The 26,122-nt window shown below is 35.0% G+C and overlaps 1 protein-coding gene across 10 annotated transcripts in view; it reads left to right on the forward strand.

The window, feature by feature from the left end:
• The window catches only part of DNTT (DNA nucleotidylexotransferase), a 162,450-nt gene that overhangs the window by 77,677 nt on the left and 58,651 nt on the right, over positions 1 to 26,122 (forward strand). For all 10 annotated transcript variants that reach the window (XM_017726074.1, XM_017726071.1, XM_017726075.1 and 7 more), the window contains 5 exons: positions 5,161 to 5,286; positions 15,241 to 15,411; positions 16,766 to 16,837; positions 19,573 to 19,696; positions 20,856 to 20,988. In XM_017726074.1, the coding sequence (XP_017581563.1) occupies positions 5,161 to 5,286; positions 15,241 to 15,411; positions 16,766 to 16,837; positions 19,573 to 19,696; positions 20,856 to 20,988 (626 nt within the window). The remainder of the gene's footprint in view (positions 1 to 5,160; positions 5,287 to 15,240; positions 15,412 to 16,765; positions 16,838 to 19,572; positions 19,697 to 20,855; positions 20,989 to 26,122) is intronic.

Below are 26,122 nucleotides of genomic sequence, written 5' to 3' on the forward strand. Positions count from 1 at the left end.
GTGATGCCTGCTGATTCCTGAGGGTCTAGATTAGGCTCTGTGACCACACTGGGACCATGGCAGGATGTGCAGCATGTGCCCCCCCTGTGAGGCACAGAATGCCTGAATATTTAACAGCAATGTTCAACAGTTTGCTGCTTCCTCATCTTGATCTTTAGATTATGAAAGATGATTGATTCATAAATACCATCCTTTCCCAAGAAAAACTGTAGCTCCTGATTTTTTTTTTCAGTCATGTTTCATTTTCATTGCCAGAAATTATTTTCAAGGTTTTTACTTATAAGAATTACTGTTTAATAACAGTTTGTGCTGGGGGAAGGGGGAGTGAATACACCAGATGGAGCTGTCACTCTCAGACTCAGTATGATTCCATGATAGAATGTGTGTTTATATTTGAAATCCTTCCAAGGATATATTTTTGCAATAAATTTATAATATTTTCAGTGAATCTGCTGGAGGGAGAATAGACCAAAGAAATTAATACAAAAAGAAAAAAAACCCCTGAAAGTAAGCCTTGTAACTACTGCTTTATTTTATCTTATAGGCCATAAAAATATAAATACAGAGAATGCAAAGAAGTTCTCTAAACAATAAATGCATCAAAACCATAAACAAAATCCTGTGAGCCTTCTTGAAAGTTTCACATCAGCATTAAAAGTAAACTGAATTACCCTTTATGTACGTTCTTAATTTCAGCAGTGTGAGGAGACCTATAGATTTAGATAGCTCAGAAAATATGTTTTCATAATTTTCTTTTGTTTTCAAAGCAAGAAATGCCTTCGTCTTTCTCCAAAATTCCTCCAATTTTTTTAAGTCAATGAGAAGGCAACTGCTTTAGTTTTCTTTTATATAAAACTCCTTTTGTAATATTGATGGAGCATAAACTTCTGAAAAAGTTGTCAGCACTGTCAGGAGATCATTATTATACTTTGAGACTGACTCTGCAAGTAACAGCTTCTGTTTTTATTGAAACATAAAGATTTCATACTAATAAATGTAGAGTACAATAAAAAAGCCAGTGGCAGCTATACTGTTATTTTTAAAGCTTATAGTTAAGACCAATCTTAATTATATAGTTGCTCTAAGGCAATAAACATTTTGTAAGGCAAACAAGGAGAAAACAAGAATTCTAGGAGTGTAGCAAATTTAAAAATAATTTTATTGTTGCAGTATCACCATGCTAATTCTTTTTTCTGCCTTGAGAAATGAGGAAAGATTGAAGTAAAGGTTAATTTTCTTTTTAAGTAGTAGACTGAACTCATACATAATGTAATTTAATTGGAGTTTCACTGAAGACAAATTTGGTTCGTTATGTCAGACTTGTAAAATGTGAAATGAAAGTGAATTAACAAACCCTGAACTCACGCTAGATCATGAAGATTTTGAAGTAAAAGGAATGGACTGCAGTGGGGGAATGTGTTGGGTGAAATCTTATCCCCATGTAGTTTTGTGGTCAAATTCCCATTAATATCAATAGCAGTAAGATTTTGTCTTTCAGATCCTACAGTAGCCTATTTGGAAGGTTGTTCTTCATTCAGGACATTTGTTTTACTGCATCAGTGATAAGAAATGCCCTTCTCCATGCAAAACAAGGGGAATAAAGTCAGAGTTACAGACCATTAGCTAACATCCTAATTACAATTGTCATTAAAGTACATTTTTCTGTGGTTGTGAATGATCTGAGAGATGCTCTGATGTCAATGATTTATAGGGAGTAAAAGGCTGGTTGACCAAATTTAAGATGGTCAGAATTATTATTGATTCATTTGGTCACAGTTGACTTTTAGGACTAGTAGCCATCATTTAATTTAATAAGCTTTAGAAATATGGTAGCCAAATATCTGCTTTAAAAGGGAAGCAAAATATTTCTCTGGCAAAGGTCTGCCCTTTTCCAGAGACACCTTTCCCACCACAAGCAGATAGGTATCCTTGACAACAGCAGGACGTGGACATTGATACGTACACAAGGGCATCCCCACGTGCTAGAAAGTACTGATGTTTCCTGGGCTATGGAAGAGAAAGAGACAGAGGGGAGGCTTTCAGAGGGATAAAAGAGGAAGAGATCGGTAAGGGTCGCTGCACACTCAGCAGCCTTAAGAACTGTGCTGTGACTGCATCTCTTCTGCCTTTTCCTCAGTCAGAACCTAGAAGTTGTTAGCTAATTAGTTTGTTTGGGGTTTTTGTTTTTTTCTTCCTAGATAGGAAAAGAAATTTATTTATTTGAACAAAGTATTTTTCTCCAAATTAGAATCTTGTGTCAGGCAGCTCATATTTAACATTTTCTGGAGCATCTCACTGTTTCCTTGTGAGAGAGAGAGGCTGTAAGTAATGGAAGAAATCCTTCAAACTGACAGTCAGTTTCTCAGGAAATAAAAATGAAACTTATAAACTGTCTGCCTTCTCTTCATAAAATGCTGGATATCAGAGGACTTTATTATTTGGTCAGTGCTGCCTGGGCTTTACAAAGCTGCTGGCTGGTTGCCTCTGTGCGCTTCTTTCACTGCTGCTTCATTTTCTCATTATTTCCCTATGTCATTATACTTCTCGGTGTGTTAAAAAATAATTTGACAAAGAGCAAAGTAGTCCCCCACAAGATTAATTCTGCAGCCAAGTCTGTCTGCTTTACAAATTGATGTTAGTGGTACAGGCTGTTTTGCCTGCTTATGCCATGTGGAAAATGTCACTGTGAAGGAGTAGAAAGTGACATTCACTGCAGCCTGGACGTGGGGTAGAAACTCTGACTGGCTCTAGTGATTAAGTAACCTAGACATTTGGATATTTTTCAGTGGTTGCCCCTGTGCAGTACACTATAATTTCATTTTAATGTAGAATTATCTGGGAAAAAAAAACCCAAACAATTTTTAATGCTTATATTTTATTATTTTTCTCTTTTCTGTAGTTGCTTCTTCCCAGTACTAGAAATTATTTTGATGTAATGAGTTTCCAGGATTCCTCATTCACTGTAATTGCTATTGATGGAACTTTGTTTGTCCTGTAATCTGTACAAACAATTTTTTCCACATCTGGTTTTTCCACCAAAAAGCAGTATCAATACTGCTCATGTTCTGCTGCTGATAGATCATTTCTATACTTCACATGCAAGCATTATAATATTCCCTGCAAATCAGACTGTAGTAATTATTGTTTGCCAGATTTTTTTGCTGTTTGTATCCATCCAGAGTTTCTTCTGGTGATATAGATAATCAAGTCCAGTTAACTAAATGTCGAATTCTTGCAGATTAAGGAAAATGCTCAAGTATCTCTGATAAGGCAGGAACAGGATGTTTAGGTCTAGTCTATCACACTCTTAAATTCATAGATCTCCTGTATTGGTTTTGCCCTCCTCCACAGTACCAGGTATTGCTGCATGTAGGGCTCTTGTTCTTCATGTGTCTGTGTCCTAACGAAGGTAACAGCTTATTAAATATTCTATTTAGTAACATTCTGTTTGTTCACAATCTTTGCAGCTGGCACTATCATTTCAAGAAGTATATTAGCGTTAATCCATCATAGTTTATGTGATTTAAAATCAATTAAAAATATAATTCATGAATGTGTACAGAAATAGATGACTTGTGTTGTTGTCTTGACTGAAACCTATTTTGGTTATTCCCAAGACTGGTCTTACACATCAAATAGCTTTCTTCCTTTCAGTGTATGCTATGAAAACCACCATATAATTCACCGCCCCTTCAGTTGTGCAAGCAAATACCTTTTGTGTGTGTGAATACTGTTATTTAACTACTTTGTGTCATAGGCAATTTAGCATGAAATTATATTTGGGGGTGTGGTTATGAAGATACACACATGCTTATACGTTTGCTAACCTTTTGTCTGTGTGATTGGATACAGAAGAGAAAGGGCTCATCATTCCATTATTAATGTGAAAATTTCTTTTGTGTGTCTTCATGATATTTTTTATTGTTATTGTTGGACCCTTTCCCTGTGGCTTTTGAGTAGTGCAATGCAATAGGTTTTCGACACATCTGCCAAAAGTTTTCAAGCAAAAGGACCAAGAGCAAAAAAATACGGAGAACTGCTGAAGGTACTACATGTTTGTGAAGTATTTCAGATTTGGCACATTAAAGAAGGTGAAGGAATTGAAGGACTGGATATATAAAGCAGCAGAAAACCAAAGCAAGACTGCCTTTTTCAGGTTGCTCCCTGGTCAGGACACTCACATGTTGAGGACTTGTGCTCAGGACTCCTTTGCCAATGGGGATATGACTCTGAATCCTGCCTGTCAAGAGAATTCCCTTCCCATTCTTCAGGGGTGGGTTGCCCACAGACCTGTATGCTCTTGGTCTGTTTTGCATGGAGCAAAATTAGGTGAAAAGTGAATGAGCATGGAGGCAGCCTGGAGATTAGGAAATGCCCTTTCAAGTTTTGGCATCTGGGTCCTTTACCTTGTTTTGGTGAATATGTGAAAATGACGTTTGGATTGGATCAGCATCTGTGGGAATTGACTAAGGGAGAAACCACATGATAAGGTGAACACTGGCTGTCGGGTGAAAAAAGGATGGAGGTTGCTCTTCTGTAGCTGTTTATTAATGTTTCCTTCACTCTAAAATGACCCCAATATTGAACATTTAGCTTAATGAATTAAATCCAAAAGAAAAAGTGTCCTATCATTTTACCTGCAAGATGGGAGAAAACTCTATTTCCAATTCATACAAACATTTTTCCTCCACTACTGAATTTAGCTACAGACTGAAAAAGTCAGTTATTTGAGCATTTCTATTTAGTCTAATATCCCTAATCTTGTACTGAATAATCTAGTGTTTTCTGTGAAAACTCTGTTCTTTAGAGCTTGTTTGCTCTTGAAGCTTTGTAGTTTTTCCAACTTACTGCAATAGTAAGAGTAGTAGAGACACGCATCATTTAGAAAGCCTTTTTTTGTTTTTTAAATGGCAGTGCCATTGAAAACTCCCTGGAAGAACTTAGTGCAGAAAATCAGAAATCCCAGTAATCACCAGATAAACTGGTACTGTCAGTGCAGCCAATGTGAAATCAAATGTTTTTCCTAGGATGACAGGACCATTATTATTTTCTTTCCTGCTCTCCAAAGGTTTGTATTTTGGGCTCATGAAATGTATTTTTTTGTATTTTTAAGCTATTTGCCGTGTGTGTCACCAACCCTTCTTTTTTTCTCCTTGTTAGGAGCAACGTCAATCTCCTCCTCTGAATGTACCTGAATTGGAAATGCCAGCATTTACTGCAACAAAAGTATCTCAGTATTCATGCCAGAGGAAGACAACTTTAAATAACTACAACAAGAAATTCACGGTAATATTAATTCTATCAATAAAATAAAAACTAGTGTAATTAGAATAATTAATATGGTACTTGCCTCAGTATTTTCTATGGCACCCTCAGCAAATTCATGAGTAAACAGGCAGCACAATAACAATTTAAAAAGTTATAAATCTTCCATACTTAAATTAAAAATGAGTGCAAGCTTAATTGCATCCTCTAGGTATTGCTGAAAGCTTAACACAGTGGATCTTTAAATACATTAATAGTTCATAAACGCATGAATTTTTAAAACAAATGATAGAATAACATTCCAAAAATGTCTTTTAGCCTTTCATTACAGTCTTATTTGACAAACTGCATGTATGATAAACAAAAGTTTGGTTTAGGTGAGTTTATGGTTCTTCACAATTGCTGTGCTGTCTTTTGGTTTGCCCAAGTGTTCAGTTGTTCAAAGTATGGTTCTAAACTTTAGATTTTCACAACTGAGCAGTTACTAAAACAGATTGCATGTTAATTACTTTAACATCACCAAACCCCCTTTGAATTGCCTAGTTAAATAGAAATCTTGGAGACTGTCATATATCCTAGTTAATGCTCATAAAATTGCACATTTCAGAGGGTAAGAAAAGTTTGAGCTCTCTGGTCTAAATACCTCTGGAGTTATTGTGCCTAATGGCTCCTCCTGGCTGGCTCCAGATACTCAGTGACCACTATTCAAAAGGAAACATTTCTCTGAGACTATAATGTAGTGTAGTCTAAATACATCTGGCATAGTTACATGCATATGTTTCCACTATAACATCAAACACCTCCTCATTTTTCTAAAGCTTTATTATCTAGTTATTATTTATAATTTTTATGATTCTACTTTGTGTGTGCCTATAAACACACACAAATCTTTCAAGAAAATATTATTTTTAAGATCCATGTAAAAAGAATAGCAACAGATACCAGTTATTTGTGAATATAAACCCTTTACAAGGTAAATACTAAAACCTCTCTGAATTCAGAACTAAAGACAAACCTAGAAGCAACTAAAAAATGTCTTGATCTGGGAATGCACAGTTAAAAATTAAACAACCTAAAATTTGGCTTGTAGTTATGCTTTGAAATAATCATCAGTTATATCAATTACATGATACTATTTATGCTACTCAGGTTAAAGTGTTTGCTTATTTACAAAAAGTCCCTTTTTGAACAATGTTATGGGAATTGAGTTTTGACCCTTTTTTCAGCCTGAGGTCCCTCCCAACCCCAATGATTCCAACATTCCCAAAACTGCTTCTTTTGAAATAGCTGTATTTCCCCACCTCCTGCTAGAAAAAGAGGGCTGTGATTGTAACCATTTAACCTCTTGAAAGCAGCAGGTTTTTTTCACTGATTATAAATATCAAATACAAGCTGCTGTGGGGGAAAATGTCAGACCAAACATAGTATGACTGAAACATTATGTAAAATACCAAATTTAGTGGAGAAATAGGAAGTAAGTGTCTTAGTTCTACACTTCCTGAAAAAAGGGCTCTTTGCTGAATTGTCTGTATTACAACATTTTGTCAGACATTTAAAAGGTAAAAATTTAAAAGGAATGTGATGGATAATGGCAAAATAAAATGGTTGCTCCCAGAAGGCACAAGGTTGTTGATTTTAATTTTCATTAACATTTAAACCACATTATTTGACTGGTTTCTGTTATACCTGTGTTATCCAGAGGCACTCCCTAAATTACTTCCAGGTTTATCAATGCAGCTGTGTTAATGTCAAAGTACAACTTGTATTTGATAAGTGAATTTAGCTGAACACTTTAGAAGAGGGACAGTTTGATGATGGGAGTACTGAGATTCCCTTCTGTTAGCCTATACATCAAATGTTTCTGAGTCTGAGTAGACACTGGATTTTGTAATGACAAAGGTGTCAGTTTTTCATCTTTAACATCTTTTGAGAGTAACTTCTCCTAGTGCTGTATTTTGTTTCTGGAGGTGGAACTGGGCAAGTTTATAATACTTGAGTCTGTCTAGAATCAGCATCTTGACAATAGTAATGGAACTCCTTAGGGCTGTTTCTCTTATTCCTTACAGCCAAAGCTGGCAATAACAGCTGCAGGGCTGGGTGTTCATGGGCTGCCAGAACTGGCTCTTGCCCTGGAGAACTGCTAATTAGTCTGCCTAATGTCACAGGAGCCTGATTTTTAGATTTGCTGTTGTTTTGTTGGCCATGTATTAATCCTGTAATTCACGTTCTCAAATAAAAGTGTTCCAACAGATTTTTCAGCGCAAGCACTTAGCAAATGCACTGAAGCATTGGTATAATTCACTTGTGCATGCTGTGGGCAGCCAACCATTAAATGACAGATTTTCCCTGGGTCAATACCATACATCCTGAAAATTGAGTCCAAACCATCTTGAGTTATGTGTTGATGGTAGCATTTTGTTGTAACAACCTTATTCTGTGAGCCAGACTTGTTCCCTTTTCTTACAGATTTTGTTTTCTTTGGTTAGCTTGTTTTCTGATCATGCCTTTAACAGGGGTACAAATATTATTTGCTAATGCATTCTTGATGAACTCTTGGATTCTTCCTTTTACTGGACTTTGCCCTGATACGCTGTATCAAATTCCTCTTCCAAATAAGTGTAGTTGTGTTTGAGAAAGTGTAGTAATTACATTGGAACAGTCACTAATAGGCAGCAATGTGGGTACAGCAGGATTTGTATGTCCTGGTTTCTTGGGAGAGGCACTTTTGGGGACCTGATTTCTGAAGAAATTGATACTTAGTGATCCTTTTTAATCTTGAGTCATGTTCTGTGTATATTTCATCATGAAAGACTATTTATTAAAAATAAATAGCAGAGATATTTGATGAGAGCTCATGAGGAAAATGTGGTGGTTTAATATACTGGGTGCAATTTCTATTTTCAAATGTCTCATGTTTCCTGTCTGTAGCAATAGCCAGAAAATAACTCTCAGAAAGTTGCAACAAACCAGTTTTACACATGGAAGAAGCTACAGAAGAGTTGGCAAAAATTCTAGCCAATGGGGCAAATTCTAGCCAAATAATTTATGAGCTGTTGTGCAGTCAGGCTTGTTGTGTCAAGATACCAAGGAGTGGCATTGTGTTTCAGTTGATGGAGTAGAAGGGCAACTGCTTCAGTCTTCGTGCAGTCTTTGGGTCACAGTGCACTGTGATCCATGGCCTCAGGGTATGCGGGCTGAGAACCTCTGCCACAGGCTTTGCTGACCTGGGTGTTCTAGGAATGCATCTGAACACATCACCCTGAGTCCACAGGTGAGCTGTGGCTGCTCAGATGGGTAAAGCTGCAAAACAAAAGAGCAGATCATTTGAGTGGAGTCTGTACCTCAGCAAGTTTCCTTTATGTTTGTCTTAAATATTAATGTTATTATGGAATATAATACTACAGTGTTGTTCTCTGGCTTATTTGGAGCTATCTTTCCTCTCCCAGTGAAAATAGACCCTTGGAGGCTGCATTGTGTTTTCTTGTGCTGTGCCCAGGAGGGGTTGTTGGATTTGAATACTAATATCAGACTGCAGTAAAATTCAGAAAGACATTCTTCTGTGAGGAAAATACAATTTAATTCTTACAGAAGAAACCAATTAAGTCAGAGGCAAATTGTTCTGTGATTCTGAGGTTTATCGTTAATGCTACTGAATGTAACTTTGCTTTGGCTGTTACTCATGGTAATGAGAATGTGGATGTTTAGCGTGGGAAAGATGCCTGGTTTCCTTTCCACTATGTCAGAGAAAAAAAAAATTTCTTTTTTATTTTTCTTCTTTTGTAGCTACAGAAAAATGTATCAGTTATGCCAGTGGCTTAAGGAATTATTATTATTATTCCATTTTAAAACGGACTTCAGAAGATCCTTTTGTTTTGATAATGAACTTGGGAGCTGTATAGTGGAAAACCACTAACTGAATGGATACCCTTAATAACGTGTAGTGTCCCACTGACATAGCTTACTTCAGTAAAAATTCTCCACACTGCACCTCAGAATTGTAATGTGAATGTGTGCAAAGTGTATACCTATTCAAAATTAATTGGTGGTTTCATCTAAGGAGTAAATATCCATTCTGATTTTTGAGATAAGTGGGAAGGTGCTTTGTAAAATACAGATTATAAATACATCTTTACTTTTCAGCGATCCAAATTTGTATGATACATCAAGGCTATGTTGCTTCCTTTGACCATATTAATATATGTAATACACATTTTTTATTTTATATTATTACACAGTGTGTCTTTTATGTAGGGCATTGTTATGTGGTTAACACTAACTGCATTTCTGTGCTGTGTCAACAGATCTTTTCTCACATTTGTATTGTTTTCTTTTACATCATGTGGAATAATATGGAAACTTCTCATGAATTCCACTCTGTTTCAAGAAATGAACATGTTATTTGTTGGTTAATATGAGGAGCAACTGGAACTAACATATTTATTTCTAATAATAGTGTTTATGCAAGGAGATCATGCGCATTATGCTCTTATTGTTTTTCTCTCAGCTCCTTTGTTTTTCTAGCTGATGTAAGATAACATGATAAAATCTTTGGATCTGGAAGAGTGTTGGTCTTTTCACTTCGGACACAAAACCAAAAAAACCAGACTGAACAAAAATGGGTAATTTCTTTTAGTTGGAAGTCACTTTAGTCAACACTAAACAACCTGTAGAGTTTGGCTTAAATTGCTTAATTCTTCTTGAAATAAACACCTGAAAATATTTGTTTTCTCTCTCAGCCTAGACAAAGGCCATTCATATGCCAGATATCTCTTCCCACTGAAATGCAAAATTGAGATTTACAGTGAATAAAGAGAGAAGAAAATTATTAGAATGAAAGCTGCATTCTAAAACTTTGGTCAGTTTTGAATGGACATGAAACACTGGTGATGCTGATGTGATGAGCAGTAGGACCTGTCCTTTGTATTTGCAACTTACTGAATAAACAAGTAGAAAAGAGTGATTTAGAGGGAAACCAATTTAACTCAAAGTGCTGTTCTGACTATAATAGTTTTTCAAACACTTGCCTACTTTGTAGGATTTTTGGTTTTTTTTAATCACAATTTGCTATTTTGGCAGATTGAAGTTACTTGTACAATAGTGTGTTAGTATTTTTTAAATTTGTGCTGCAAGTGTGCTTGCAGACTCAAGTAAGACAGGGGTCTTTTTTATGAGAGATGCTGTACAAGCACATTGTTAAGAATTCAAGCCCTGGAGTGTTCACAGTCCTAATAGAGAGCAAATGGAAGATGCCAAGAGAAACAATGGCAGGGAGGTGTGAAGAAGCTTTCCAAGGTCTTGCAGCAGAGGAATTGTGAGTGTAGGCATGGCAATAAGACAAGTGCCCTCTCCATGAAGCTGTAATATTTTCTTTACAAAACAGATTAGATTTCAAATACGTTTTTTGGTGCGGTAATATTGGTGGTGTCTGTTCTAGCAGAGTCTTAAACTGAGTTTATTAAAGGCTGTTTTGCAAGTAGCAATGGAGCTGCTCTGACATCGTTGTTGAAATGAGCAGGATAGTATGAAATAGAGAATTAGTTTGTTTTGCTTTTCTGCATGACTTGTACTCTGATATTCATGCTGAATGTTATTGGGTCAGCTGTTCAGCAGACAGAAACCACCATGGTCTTATTATTTTTTTTTTTTTTTTCTAAGAATCATTCTCATACATTAGGTTATTATTATTTTTTTTTTCTAAGAATCATTCTCATACATTAGTTGAGAATCTTGCACTTTTTGTTGGTTTCACTTGTGTGATTTTTAGCATTTATAATATTTTAGTCTGCATTTTTGCATATGTAAGATGATTACTGGTAATTTGGTGTTGTTAATGATATCTTATTAGTTCTTAAATACCAGATATTAAATGAGATTCAAAATTCCTCTCTACATCTGGCACCTTTCTTATTTTTAACACAATTCAGCAAAATCTTAGAGTACTTTTGGACCTGACCTGCTGGAATCTGAAGTGCATTTAAATCCCAAATTTTTCCATAGTCCAAGACTCACCAACAAACATTCCACAATTTCAGACATGGAAGTAGAATTTTCCATAACTGAAGAACTGAAATGTGGCCCAACTCTGTTTCACATTTAATTAGAGCAGACCCTGCAGAGTACTCTGAAGATCATGAAATTCCCATGTGCTGGAAGTCTCTGGAAATTTAGTTTCCTTTTATACTGGTACTTTTTAAACAGGTAACTGGAATATTTGTCTGATTGATAAAGTGGAGGCAAGGTGCTTCATGTAAGACATATAAAAGTTTAGAATAAATGGTCAATAACTTTCCTTTTTATATCACCATAAGCAGACTTCACCAGAGATCTATTACATTGTAAGATTTTTCTTAGATAATATTAGAGTTTTATATGTTTTTCCCCTCTACAATATTACTCAATATGAACTATACTGTTTAATAGACAGCAAGTCCATTTGCTGTCTTTTTTTTTTAAAGAAATATCTTATTAAAAAATGTCAAAAGCAGCTTTATGTTAAAAGACAGATCTGTAATTAGTTGCAGCATTTGCAGGCAATGTTTATTTTTGTACAGAGAATAATGAATATTCAATACTCTTTAATTGTTTATTTTAAACAGCTTAATGAGCTTCACAAAGGCAGGAAAACAGTGAAAAATGCAAACTAGAATCATAAAAATGCTTTGATTATATTTTCTCGTTTACTATCAACAGCCTCTGGGTAAAATGCTCTGTGTGGTTGTATTTTTCGATAGTGATGGTGACACAGCTTTTCTGAAAACTGCCCTCCCACCAGTGGGAAGGGACTGACACCTCTCTACAGCAGGGTTAGTGCTGGGTTATGCGGACACAATTATCACAATGGCTGATTATTCAGTGTAGAACACTTACCAGATGTGCATGTGAGAGACTGCCTTTTGGGAGTGAGAAAAAACATCCCTAGATTTTTTGAGCAGTCTAATCAAGAAGATGGCTTTGCCAGTCTCTGCCATTATTAATGCATGCTGCTGAGCAGCTACTTTTGGGAACTGGGAATTTTTCTGGATATGTTTATCAGTATAGACTATTTTAACAAGAATGTAGCAATTATATCTTTTTATCTCTGCCCCGATTAATGCTTTTAGTGTTAACTGCAGTAAGAAATTTTTTGCTGAACACTGCTTTCTTGAGTATTCCTGCACACAGATTATAAAGAGAGAAAAAGAAAGCAAAAGTAATCTTAATTTTTTGAGTTAAACTGTAAATCTCACTTGAAGCAACAGCATGTTCTATTGCATAGTAGGAAAGAATCTTTAAAGCTGATAAAGAATAAAAACTGTAAGAACTGGGGAGAACATCCAGAAAACCCCACAGCAGAGGAAACATCTGACTCCTTACCCCACTTATAAAATATATTTCCCCATTTGCTTTGCAGTACTGTCTATGTTGTGTTTTTTCTTTCTTATACAAACTGGGATGAATCCATGTTGCTCATGACCTCAAACTGGTAGTTTCACCTTTTTTCTGCATTACTTCTCTTTCTAAATGGAAATTATAATGTGCCTGTGTTTTACCAGAAATTGTGTAATTACATACAACATAATCTGTCAAGTAAATAAAGATCTTAAATGTGTGTGGGGAAAAAAAAGCAGTTGAATAAATCCAACAATTAGCTCCTGCAAGAGATTTAAAGACAGCTGTTAGGAGGCTAAGGCTTGTGCATTATTTTTCTAATAATTGGAGTTTTTGTTGCTGTTGTTGGGTTGGGTTTTTTTTTGTTGTTGTTTTTTTGTTTTTCTTCCCCCCAAAGGAGCATTCTCTTTCCTCTTATTGATTCCTTATACCCAAAGGCTAGTTGAATGTAAATGATAATTGAAACTTCCAGATCAGGCATGTTGCTAAACATCTGTCCTTCTCATGAGATCTTTCATGAAACGTTATGAAAATGAAATTTCACAGCCTTTACTAATGAGGGTAGCTGGTAAATGAATATGCAGCTAAGGGGAGGATTCTTAGAGTGAGACAGACAACAGGTGACTGATTCTTAGGGAGACCAAGGAGTAAAGTTATATTGGTTATATAGAATAAAGCAAATTTCCTGTAGCAAATCCTATTTTTATACATTTTAACATATCAGTGCAGGTAAAAAAAGGTGAAATGGTTTTGTTCAGCTAAGGTACCTATTTCTTCTAAAGAAATACTGTCAAAACAATTAAGATTTTTTTTTTTTGTTAAGAGGAAAGTTTTGCAAATCCTAGGGTAAGTTAACACAATGTTTTCTTGAAGATATAGAGTAAAACCTTCATTTTGTTTCAATGAGACTATAATGTTTATTATCTAAACAACACACCATGTCAGATGGTCTGTTTTTCTAGAACTGACCAAACAATGAAATGTAATATGTAAATAATTGACATTCATTGTGAAAGGTATATTTAATTTTAAGAAATTGTTCTATTTTAGTGAGCTAAATGATGGTAGTTCAAGTAAAATCTTGTTGTTGTTTAAATGAGTCTGCATCCATTCAATGCAGGGTGATAGATGCTGTTTTCTATTCCACAGATGTAATAAAGAGCTGACTTCAGTGGATTTGCTGTCATGTCAGTTAGTGGGGTTGGGACAGACTCTCCTGGAGATATTACACATGTAGAATTTAGGATGTACAAGGCCTGCTGGTTTTTACTGGCCTTTATCTTCCAATATAAAGCACACTTAAAAATCAAAGGAAAATCTAAAATTATTTTTCTTTAAACTATATAAACTCTGTATTCATTACAAATGAAATGAAATTTGAGACTGAACATGAACAGTGAGGGCAGGAAAAAGACACTTAATCTTTTTCCTTCCTACTGTCCGCTGCAGTCATTGCTCTGGTAAGCCATTTGCTGTCTCTTGATTTTACTCATATTTATTCCAAAACCACTTCTGAACAGGCCTACAGCTCTGGGAAGTGGTAATTGCAGGCAGATGCACACTGACAGCCACTTCTCTGAGTTCTAGGAAAATATTCTGAATAGTAAAAGTTTCTTCTAGTAATGGTCCACTCTTAAGCATTTCTGAAGAAATCACTTAATTTTGCAGTTGTGAAATTTTTTGAGGTCTGTGCAAGATTTCATTCAGAACTTTTTTTTCCAGCTGCTAATCAACTAAAAACCTTCATAAGTTCTTTGGTTATTCACAAAATTACTTTGCAGCATTTGTTCTCTCTCCAAAGCTGGTATTCTACTGTGGCAAGCAGCAAAAGAATGCCTCTACACCGCTGTGTGGTCTGTTCCCTGCATTTCATTTCTAAAATTTGCTACTATTAAGATACATATTTATATATATTCTGGGAGGGAAACAGATCTCAAAGCTGCATAAATTGCATATGGATTGTTTTAAAAAAACCCCTAACTGTATGGACATTCTTCAGGTATTTTTGAGTGCAATGTTAAATAAACCAAATCATGGATAGCTGGAGAACCATAAAGGAAATGTGTTTCTATTTGCATAGGTTATACATCTGAAAAATGAGGAAAAAGAGAGTTTGTTCCCTAAATTACTAAATTAGAAGCATGGTCTCATGTTCAAAAAGATGAAGGTGCTTTCCAGTGTTGCCACAGTTTCCTATTTGGTTGTATCTGAAAATGCAGATGTTACATGCTGATCTGCTGGATTTCTTATGGTTGGGCATAATTCTAAAAATTATGGCTCTATTTCACATTGTTTTATTAGATCTGCACAGAATACAGAAGGCATATCTCACAAAAGGTTTTCAAGTTAGGCTCTGCTACTGATCAAAATATTTTCATATATTTTGTCTCTAAAATTTGTCTCTAAAATACCATTTTTATGATACCGGGAAAACGTCAAGTTATTAGAAAATTAGTCTGCTTTTCTTTTTATGAACTCTATCTTTTCACCCTAAAAAACTAATTCTTGAATTATCATACAAAGTAACCTTTTTTTGGAGCATACTGAATATTTTAAGCTTTTATTAAACTTCAACTTTTTTTTTTTCTATACCTCGCCCTGTCCCAGGATGCCTTTGAGGTAATGGCTGAAAATTATGAGTTCAAAGAAAGTGAAATATTCTGCCTGGAATTTTTAAGGGCAGCTTCTTTGCTGAAATCTCTTCCATTTCCAGTAACGAGAATGAAAGATATACAAGGGTTGCCCTGCATGGGAGACCAAGTCAGAGATATCATTGAGGTAATGTACTTCTGAATTATCTGACAATAGATTCTTTTACAGATCTACATTGACAGGTCACAGAGAGGAGCACTGGTATCTGTGTGTATGTACACAACCTTCTGTATTTCCTGTAATAACAATGTGCTATCCTTGTTTCTAAGAATGGAATGGTTTCTGGAAACCTCTTGTAGTAACACAAGGCTCTGTCATGGAAACTCCACTCTTAGGAATGAGGGGAACAAGTGAGTAAATACAGAGGAATAAATAAAGCGGTATCAGCTTTGCATGTAATTTTTAAGGGCTCACTCTGATTTGGATGCAACAGGTTAAGTGTTAATAGTTTTGTTCATGTGACTTCTGCCCTTGGCAACATCACTTTGCTCACCTGAATGCTTTATTAGAAATACTATTTTTTGCAAAAGTGGTAAATATTTTAGTACTCTAATGTTAAGTCTTACCTTGCTATGTTATAGCAAGTTATATATAGTTATAGCAGAGACTTTTATCCAGGTGATGAATGAACTCTACATTCTTACAGGAACTTGGAGTGCCATTTTTTTTTTTTTTTTTTTTTTTTTTCTCATCTTTTTTTTTTTTTTAGTTCTTAGCCTTTTCAGGACTCACATCTCTGGGTGCTGTTATTCCAGCAGGCAACTGATCAGGGGTCTCAGCTGAGTGTTAGAGGGGTCATTGCTAAGTGTTGTTCTTGGCTCTGGCTCCTTGTTTGCCCCATTCCTCCAGTTAAGAATGTAACCCCTGAAGTGCCTTTAGTACCTTCTACCTGGGGGGTTGGAATTGCAGTCATGATCCCACAGAAAACAGGATGGTTTTTTTGGGTTATATTTGGTTTTCTTTGTTAGTTTTGTTCATAGTTTTTATCGGAAAGACTAGAAGTAGTGAAGTAGTGTACACTCTGCAAAAAATGTGTTTGTTCTTACAACGGTCTTACTTTTGGGAATAGAAAACTCAACTAAATAATGAAATCTAGTTTTCCGGACAAGTCATTGATAGCTTATGATAAATAACTGCTTTCTGGCTGTGACTTCATGGGTAAATAAGTACTGTGAAATATATTCCATGGTCCCGGTTTCTACTTCATCCTTGAGTAAATTTGTGAGTGAGTAGTACTGTGAATTTATTCTGTGGTTCCAGTTTCTCCTTCATCCTTCAGTAATTTTCTGTCTTTAAAAGGGTTGCAGAAGTTGATCCTAAGAGAATAAAACCATATGCTTGCTAAGGGTTCTGTTTATTGATTGATAAATATTGATAAAACTTGATTTTAGATTACTTTACTAAATCTTATAATTGTGGTAAGATCTTACAAATTGATTTTTAAATTTATTTTTTATAAGTAATATTTTTCTTTGTTTAGGAGATTATTGAAGAAGGAGAGAGTTCTAGAGTTAGAGAAGTGTTAAATGATGAGCGATACAAGGCATTTAAGGTAAATCCTTTGAGTTTTGTTGCTGTTGTTTAAAATTGTCTTCCCTTTTGTAGAACGTGGACAAACTCATCAATTTTATTATAAAGGAACAATCAATATCAAGTACAAAGAAAGATATGGAGATCAAGAAACTGTGATAAGGAATAATGTGAAATTATTTTCTATTTTTAATTAATGTGATGTATACCTAGTTGCTCTTAAGTGATGTAATGCATCCTCTTTGCTGTAAGTTTAATGCAATCGTGAGTTTATTTCTGTCTCAGCTGATTATCGTTTTAACACTACATTTCATTCTGGAATTAAAAAAATACCAGGTGAAGAAGATGACTCAGATCTATTGTAATTCTCTTTTGTGTGAGGCAGAAGGAGGGCTGGAGCTGTTTCTTCCTTAGGGAGATTGTAGAGTCATAGTCACACTACTTCATAGTTGCAGGGAATCTAAACTGCATAAATACTGCAGTTCCCATTTCCAAAACATTAATTGAATTCTGCATTAGAAACATATAAGATGAACAAATATTTTTTCAATTTTATCTGCATTTTTGATCACTATAAATACACTGTTTCTGTCTTCAGAAACATTAAAACAGAGTAAGATGGGACTGTTTAATGGTACTGTTTAATGGGACTGTTTAATTCTCCATGGCATCACTCAGTTTTACTTCAGGTATCCAAAGGTTCTTCCATTCTCTCTGACCTACAACACAGGTATGGAAGGATGTTCAGTGGCAGCTGTTGATGCCATCTATAGCAATATTCAAAAGGAGGTGTAGCATGTTCACATGTATAGCAGGATTCAAGGAGCAGACTTGCTTATTAATGCATGATTGCATTACAGCATGGTTGAGGAACAGCTATTAAATCTTACAGTTCAGGGTTTAAGAAAATCTCTTGAAGATTAGAATAGAACCTATCAGGGGACAAATTATCTCAAATATGCTTTATGCCTCATTTCACATGCAAAATTACAACAAACTTACATGGCTCTCTTGTTAGCTGAGCACGTCTCAACATTTTGGCTAAATTAGTTGTAACCAGTTGTTTCCACCAATTTTTTATGAGATTCTAAGAAGAATCTCATATTAGTGAATTCCTAGATTTTACTGTTTGTCATAGTCCTGGTGCCTGCTGCTTCACTTATGATTTAAAAGATCACTTCTGGCCCCAGGACCATGGTTATCAAATTAAGTTATAGTCAATGTTTAAGATGTAGGGACATGAATGCCTCCTTATGGAAGTGGGTGCTGCAGAGAGTGAGTTCACATAATTCATTTCACCAGCTGAAAAGAAGCAGTGCCCCCACACACAACTGAAGAAATGGGCTCCCTGTTACTTGTGCTGCACAGCTGACAGCATCTCTAGCATCTATAAATATGTTAAATAACAATGGGTCTTAGTATGGAAAGAAAAAAACCACTGTGCACCCTAAAAATTTGGGTGCACAGAATCCATTTTCTTTAGTTCTCTATCCCAGTGTTAATTAAATCTCTTAGAATTGTTTAAAACCCAGTAATAGACCCTTTTGAAAATATTTCTGCACCAGTAAAAACATTAAAAAGATAACAACCTAAGTATTTAAAAAATCACATCCTTTTATAAGCACACATGATTGAGACAAAGAATAGGTAATTTCACCCATTATATACAAAATCTGGGGCAATTCCTATTTAATATTATCCATTATTTTAATTTTTCTCTTTTTTAATCTTAATTATTTCCAATGAATTAATATCTTCACAAAACCACAAAATAAAGCTATCGTGGTTGGAATTCAGAGGTTGTAGATTCAATGGAGAACAGCAGTTATTCATGTCTTACACAGGTACTCACTGAATTCCATAAAAGTACAAATAAAGTCTGGAGAGCTTCGGTATTGACTAACTGAACTTAAAGAGCATGCATTTAAGCAAGCATGAAAGTTTTCCCTCTTGCTTTCATATCACTGTTCATCTGAGATATCGATCCATTGAATAATGCTTACAACAGCGACATTTTTGCTGTAGATATTTTCACAGGTAATAAGCTAGTGAACATTACTTTGGAATAAATGGAATATAACCACAAAAAAATTTCTGGTAGACTGGTAGATTTTGGTTTGTTTTAGGTTGTTTTTTGTGTGTGTGTTTTTTGGTTTTTTGGGGGATATATGTGTGGTTTTTTGTTTGTTTGTTCTGCTTTTATTTTTTGTTTGTTTTTTGTTGTTTTTGCCTTTTCCCCCCCTTTTTTTGTTTGCTTGTTTGTTTGGTTTTTTGCTCTTTTGTTTTTAGATCTGGCAGTGCATATAACACAAAGCTGTAATGTCAGTCAAATTATGAAGATAATCTTGTGATATCTCTTATTCTATCAGGTCAGTGTCAGGGAATCGAGCTACCTAATGTTGCTGTTTGCATTTCTATTAATAAATGGAGTAAAAATAAAGGCTACTACCCTTGTATCAAACCTTAGTTAAAAGTGTACATTTTGGTAAATTACATAAAGGTGCTGGGACTACTACTGTATTGTTTAGATCTCATGATAATGAGAACTGTCCATGTATAAAACCAGTTCTCTATTCAATGTAGTTATGCAAAGAAGGGAAGCTGAATTTGTATATTTTTATTATGCTATTTATCTTCAATGTAGGATTAACTCTGCCCATTACTTTCCTTGTGAAACCTTGTTGTTACCTACTTATTTTTAATTCACTGCTCCTTTAGAAAACAACACTGAAATGTGTATTTTCCTACCGACTTTAGCAATTTACTTCCGTCTTTGGAGTGGGAGTGAAGACATCTGAGAAATGGTACAGAATGGGTTTGCGAACTGTGGAAGAGGTAAAAGCTGATAAGACCCTGAAGCTGTCAAAAATGCAGAAAGCAGGTAAGGTGAAAGTGTCATAAAAACTTGTATCTCAGTGCTCTAAGAACTGGAAAACAGAAGCACAGGGGAAGGCAAAGTTCATTTATACATCTGTTCTCTTGCTGCAGAGTTGTGTCAATACTGAATTATTGGGTGAAAATAGTACTTGGACCAGCTGAGCTCCTAATTAAAAATAATGTCATAATGTCATTCAAAACATAGGAATATGCATATTTTTAAATTGCTTGCACGGATACCAAATGAAATCTCTTATACATGAAAATATTAATGGTTCATTATTGCACAGGTTGTGAAAAAATTACAAAATTGGGAAAACCCAGAATTAGTTTTCAGAGGAGATCTGTCTCCCTCAAGGCAGCCCTACTTTAGTGATAGATCTAGACTTGTAATAAAGTACTTATATAATTCTTTCCATAATCCTAGCACATCTTATCTTTAAAGTGTTAAACATGGTTATTTGAATAATGTTGCTTCCCCACAGATTCTGTGTGTGCACTGTTTTCTTAAATAAGTGAACTATTTAAACAAAGGAGTTAGTTATATTAAGGAAAACATATTCTATAATATGACACTAAAACAATGTAACTTTATTTTTGCACTAAATCCATGTGCTTTATATCACCTCAGAATCCCTTGAAATTCATGTGCTTTATATCACCTCAGAATCCCTTGGATCAGCTTTCTTATATTTATGCTCCTTTGTCCTTTTTTCTTTTACATGTCATATTCAAGTGCAAAGCAAGCTGCCATACTGGGTTCTTTTGACACAACCTCTGTGATCAGAAATAAGATAGCTGGGGTATTTCACATACTTCTGAGCCCTGTACTTGTGTAGAACACCATTATTTTGGGAAGTCTGTCTTTTTGAATCCAAAAATGCCATTGATGGGAGCTGGTAGGGAAGTCAGAGTAATTTATAAATATTCAGGTCCTCAGATAGTGGAGCAATTATTGTGACTGATATATTGACAAATTACATGACAAATTATAATGACAAAAATATATATAAACTCTAAGGGCAAAGATGAGGGAAGAAAGAGGCTGTCTCTGGCCTGTGATCCCTTGCACCCACACCACCTGTGATTTGGGCCTTGAATAATGCTGTGTAGATTTTGATATTTCTGTGGAGTGATCAGCACTTTTTGCCTTTGATTTCCAGGGTTTCTCTACTATGAGGACCTTGTTAGCTGTGTATCTAAGGCAGAAGCAGATGCAGTAAGCTTGATTGTCAAGAATGCTGTGTGCACATTTCTACCGGATGCTTTAGTTACCATAACTGGTGGTTTCAGGAGGTGAGTGAAAACAAATGAGGTCACTTGTCTGCTTTATTCAGGTACATTAAAAAGAAGATGTTTGTGTCTTGGAAAAATCAAAGAAGCTTGGTGGGAAAGTATCAGTGTTTGTTTTCAACTTCTTTTTTTTTTTTTTTTTGTGGGTTTGTTGGTTGGCTTGTTTTCTTTTCAAACAGGAGAGCAATTTTATGACGGTCTTGGGCTATGTGTTTTGTTACTGCAGATGGTTAGTTTTACTGGATCTGAATTCCCAAGGCTGAGACTATTCTAAGGCCATGTTTGAAGGAAAGACACAATAAATAGGCTTAAGGCAGTCTTGGTTTGGTTTTTTTTGGGGGGGTGGCTGTGTGTTAGTTTAAGGAGATCTTAGTCACATGAGTTTGAAATGTGCTGAGGCAGTTCGTAGTGTTAGAAGTATACTTGGATTAAACAGTTACTAAAATGACTATAAAGCACTGGATAAATTAAATATACACTAACCTCTGTATAGATGGGATGATCTCAGTGTTCCTTTCCTGGCTGATTTTTTTTCCTAATAATTTTGATTTTGCTCTGCAAAACCAACCCACAAAGCTGTTGCTTGGAACAATTTATTCTTTCAGCACTTAATTGAGAGCTTTCTTACAGCCACACAGCACAGTACTGAGACTGGGAATAGTCTTCAGGAGTTCTGCTTTCCTTGCTCTATTCTCAGTCCCCCATTATGACCTTCTCATTCTACATGTGATGTTCTTAAACCAAAAAGTCCCTCGTCAGCACCTTAGCTCTTGCTGCTTCATTTGTTACTTCATAACATTTTGACTATATTTTGAAAATAAAAATATCTTTCAAAAATACTTAAAGTATTCTTATAGAACTCAAAAGATACATTTCTGTAACTCTCATGCACCTAAAACTGGTATGAGAGAAAAAGACAGAAGAATATTAATAAGTAATGTATTACCTGTTTTATTTTGTAAGCCTAGATAGGTCACAGACTCAGTCCAGTGCTAAGTTAAGACCTTATATAATTATAATTTCTACATTACAGTTATTATGCTGAATGCTTTTATCATCTTTTAATTTAATGATGTTTATAATTATTCCTTGTATATCCCATATTTATTGTAAGAATGTTTGCATCCTCCAGCTACATAATTTCTATAAAACTGTCTGGTCAATAAGAACCATTAAGCTTCAGTAGGAACCCTGACTAGAAATATAAGAACAAGATAAAATTTTATGTTCAAAACCTCAAGTGTCATCATTCAATGAGTCTTTAGGAGACGTGTGATGGCACTCTCCCCACTGATGCAAATCAGTCAGGGACCCTGTGTTATTGGTAACCTGGATGTAAATGATTACACATGCCTAGATGGGTCAGAGCCTTACAGGTTATTTACTGAAAAGTCCCAGTTCTTCTAATATAACGTATTTGTGAGCTTTGTTGAATACTATTTGCAAAGTTTGAATCTCACAAATCTAATATAAGCCTTTTGTCTTGCTTATTCTTGTGGGGAGATATGATAGTCATTCTCTTTCTTACTAAGAATAAGCTTTAGTATCTCTAATTGTGTATCAAGCCAGAAGAGAAATCATTTAAGTATCTATTGATGCCTACTAGTGGGTAATTCTGTATACTAATTACATGCCTTTAAATGTACAGGAATATATTAAGCTGTAAGTTTCAATATGTCAATCCCAAATGATGTTTTTCCAGCCCATGGAAAATAAATGCTGCAGTGTAGGATTTGCAGATAACTTGATGGATTGAGGTACCTCTTTCAGGCACCTGTATTTTAATTGTTGAGTTGCAATAGGGTTGGTTATATCTGTTCTGTTTTGCCTTTCTCTTATAGAGGCAGTATTCTTCAGTAAGAAGTTTGTGTAAGTTAAGTAGCTCACGGTTTTCAATTACCAAATTACTTTTCGTTCTTTTCATCATTATATATTTTAATAAAATAGGCAAATTGTATCATTTAAACAATTCCCTTATACTACGCCTTGTACTGCTAACATAAGAGGAAAAATAGCTCATGATTGGTCTGAATAATATATTGATTCCCCAAGATCCAGATTTGTCTTGGTTTGTATTTCAGTTTGATAACTTGGAAAAAGTGAACAGTTGATTGTTTTCCTCCAGTTTTTTGATTGGAGAGTTGGAAGTCATGAGTCTCATAAACCTTACTACGCAGGAGAACTGGATGAATTACAATGAGCGATACTTCCATACAGCTATGGAGATTCAGTAGAGATGAAAGTTACATTATTTTCCCCAGATCTATTATGTACATACATGGATGGATATATTTAATATGTCACCAAATATTTTCCTTTAAATTCCTGACATGTCAAGAAAACAGATGATGTAAAAATTGTTTTAATAAAAATTAAGAAGCATAGTATAAAGTTAAAATTAGTAAGTTTTGTTTTGTTTTATTTTAAATCCCAGCAAACTTCTTTGTGGACTTTTCTTTGGGTTGATTCAGCTTGTAGCACTAATCTTCTGTATGGCTTCTTTTTCTAGTCTTGTAAAGAGTAAAAGAATCACGATGGTAACCCTTAATATCTTCCTAATTTGAAATAATTCAGGAGCAGAAATTAATAAATTAATGAAGTCTGGATGAGTTTATCCTCCTTGCTCTGCTACAGGAACACTTGGCTAACCACCTGTAAAAAACATTCCTCAAATTTCATTTAATATAGCTTGAATTGAAAGGTTGGGAGAGTTTTTCTTTTTTTTTGTCCTCTTCCAACATTTATCTGGGTCATTTTGAAACAGAAATTGCAACATGGAAATGCATGGAAATACAGAAGTAGAGCAATTGTAGTTATGAAATAAATAAGATACACCCACATGGTGTGGAATGTATTTCATTGTCTATTCAGGGAAGGTGTCAGGGAAGGTGACTGCAGAGAAGGAAGAACCAAAGGTGCTGATAGTGCAGTATAAATCATACCACAGACAATGTTATTCGGAAGCCTGAATTTGCCATGCCAAGTCTGTTTGAATTGGCATGGTATTATATTCAATGCTCAGCCTTTCTTATTTTGAGATTTAAGTTAATAAGACAAATTCTGAGGTGGGGAATAGCACCTCATAAGATAAAAAACCACTGAGGGTGAAGTTTCCCTTCCTACATAAACAGAGGCCCTGGGATGGGGAGAAAAAACCCCTTATTCTAATAAGCAACATCCCTGATTAATAATACGCTTGTCCCAGATATAGCCAAGGCAGGAGTGTAGTTCAGGCTAATGTGTGTAATCACTTGTAAATGCATTAAAGTGTGGAACTGACAACTTTGTTTCCTGGATATTAAAAGGGCAAGTTTTACTCTATGAAGAGAATGAAGGAGATTTATGTAGTAATAGCATTATCTCGTCTTGTGTATATCACTGCATGCTACAGAAATTTTTTTTCCTATTAGCAGTGTGTTAATACTATTAATAGTAATATTAGCATTGTTGTAGGGCTGTTAGCAATCACAAGTAGACAAATAACTTTGCAGTAGGTTTCATGGCAGTGAAACTGGAGGAGTTTTTCCCTTTTTCCTGTAGTTCCATGTTAGTATATGGCTTCAGAACAACTTCTAGAAAAGGTTGCCATGCACTGGAGCATTATGATGATACTCTGTAAGATCCTGGGTTTTAGTGAACTTGATTTAGCTGCTGATACTTGGTTTTGCCACAAGATGTGATCTAGATTGAGGGTTTCATAAGAGCAAAAATTCTTGGAGGAAGCACTCTATACTATATGTAGTTTATGGTTTCAATCTCTTTACTGGTTATTCATATCTCAATACATATACCCACAAGCCCCAAATTTGGCTGGAGAAGTTCAGGAAGGGATCTGGAATAAGAATTACATACAGTAATAACAATATTTTATATATATATATATATATATAAGAACTGCATTTTCAGGATGGCTTTCTGTGTGCTTTATCCATATAATTCACAAATTACTTACAAATTACATTTCATTTTTATTGTGTTGCATGTAGCACACTCAGTTGTGGTTAGCTCTGCAGCAGTAGAATTGTATTTCTATGATGTAAGGACATGGTTACTATATCATCAATATGCACTTATTTTTTAGAAAATTATCTAGTCGTCCTCTTGGTATTATGATTTCACTTCTCACTGTCTCAAATATTTACTTAGACACACTTCTGTTGGCTTCTCCTACCTTAGCCTTTAGAGAAAGTGAAGTAGACTAAGGAGACACTTTTAGGTAATTTTTCATATTGCAGTTCTTAAGAAGTTGTTCAAGTGTCTTGGGCATTGCATCATGAAGAGTAACTAGTGTCTCTTGTCTTTTATTTATCTTTGTGGGAGATTAATTTTTCCATGCTGTATCAGTCTTCAGGGAAGTTCTTTCCAGACTTTCTTATTGTTAATTCTGTCCTAACATGAACCTAATTGTAGATCACTATCTCCTTGCTTGAATTTTATATTATCTTTTAGAAATCAGGATTTGATGCTCTGTAACACTTGTAGATAAGAATTGTTAATAGAAAAGCAATGAAGAGAACAAAGGACAGGGTCAGTGTTTTTGTCAGGCACCACCGCCATACTTTTGTATATTACAATGCAAAAAATTCATTCCTGTGTGCAGTGACATTTCCTACAAGGAAAAGGGATGCATAAAGTAATGACATGGTACAGGACTCTGGTCTTTCCTGTTCTGTACCAAGAAAATAATTTAAAGATATCACTTCTTTCAGTCTTGGAGATAAAATAAGATGAAATAGCTGAGACAAAGAAACGCTTTGAGAGATTATTTTACAGGTTCATGCAGTGATAAATAACCAAGGTTATTGTGACACCTTTGTTTCAGAAATAAGACTTCTATATGGCATCTGAAATCACATTTATCTAACTGTGTTGGCACATGCTCATAAATGAGAGACTGTGAGATTGAATGTTTGAAGAATATTATGCTTTCCAAGCTTTTGGAATATGTGCAGGACTTTGTGGTTTATTTAACTGAGCTTGTCATGTGTTTTCTGGCTGAACTTCTTGATAAATCATAGAACATTTGATCACAAGTTCTGATCCTGATAAAAAACTCTATTTGACCTTTTGATATTGTATACTTCTAATAATATTATTCTTTTGGAGGCTGTAGATGTTCCTCAATGAGGTTAGAATA

This window comes from Corvus brachyrhynchos, unplaced genomic scaffold, assembly GCF_000691975.1.
Source record: "Corvus brachyrhynchos isolate BGI_N302 unplaced genomic scaffold, ASM69197v1 scaffold61, whole genome shotgun sequence".
NCBI classification, from domain to species: Eukaryota; Metazoa; Chordata; class Aves; order Passeriformes; family Corvidae; genus Corvus; species Corvus brachyrhynchos.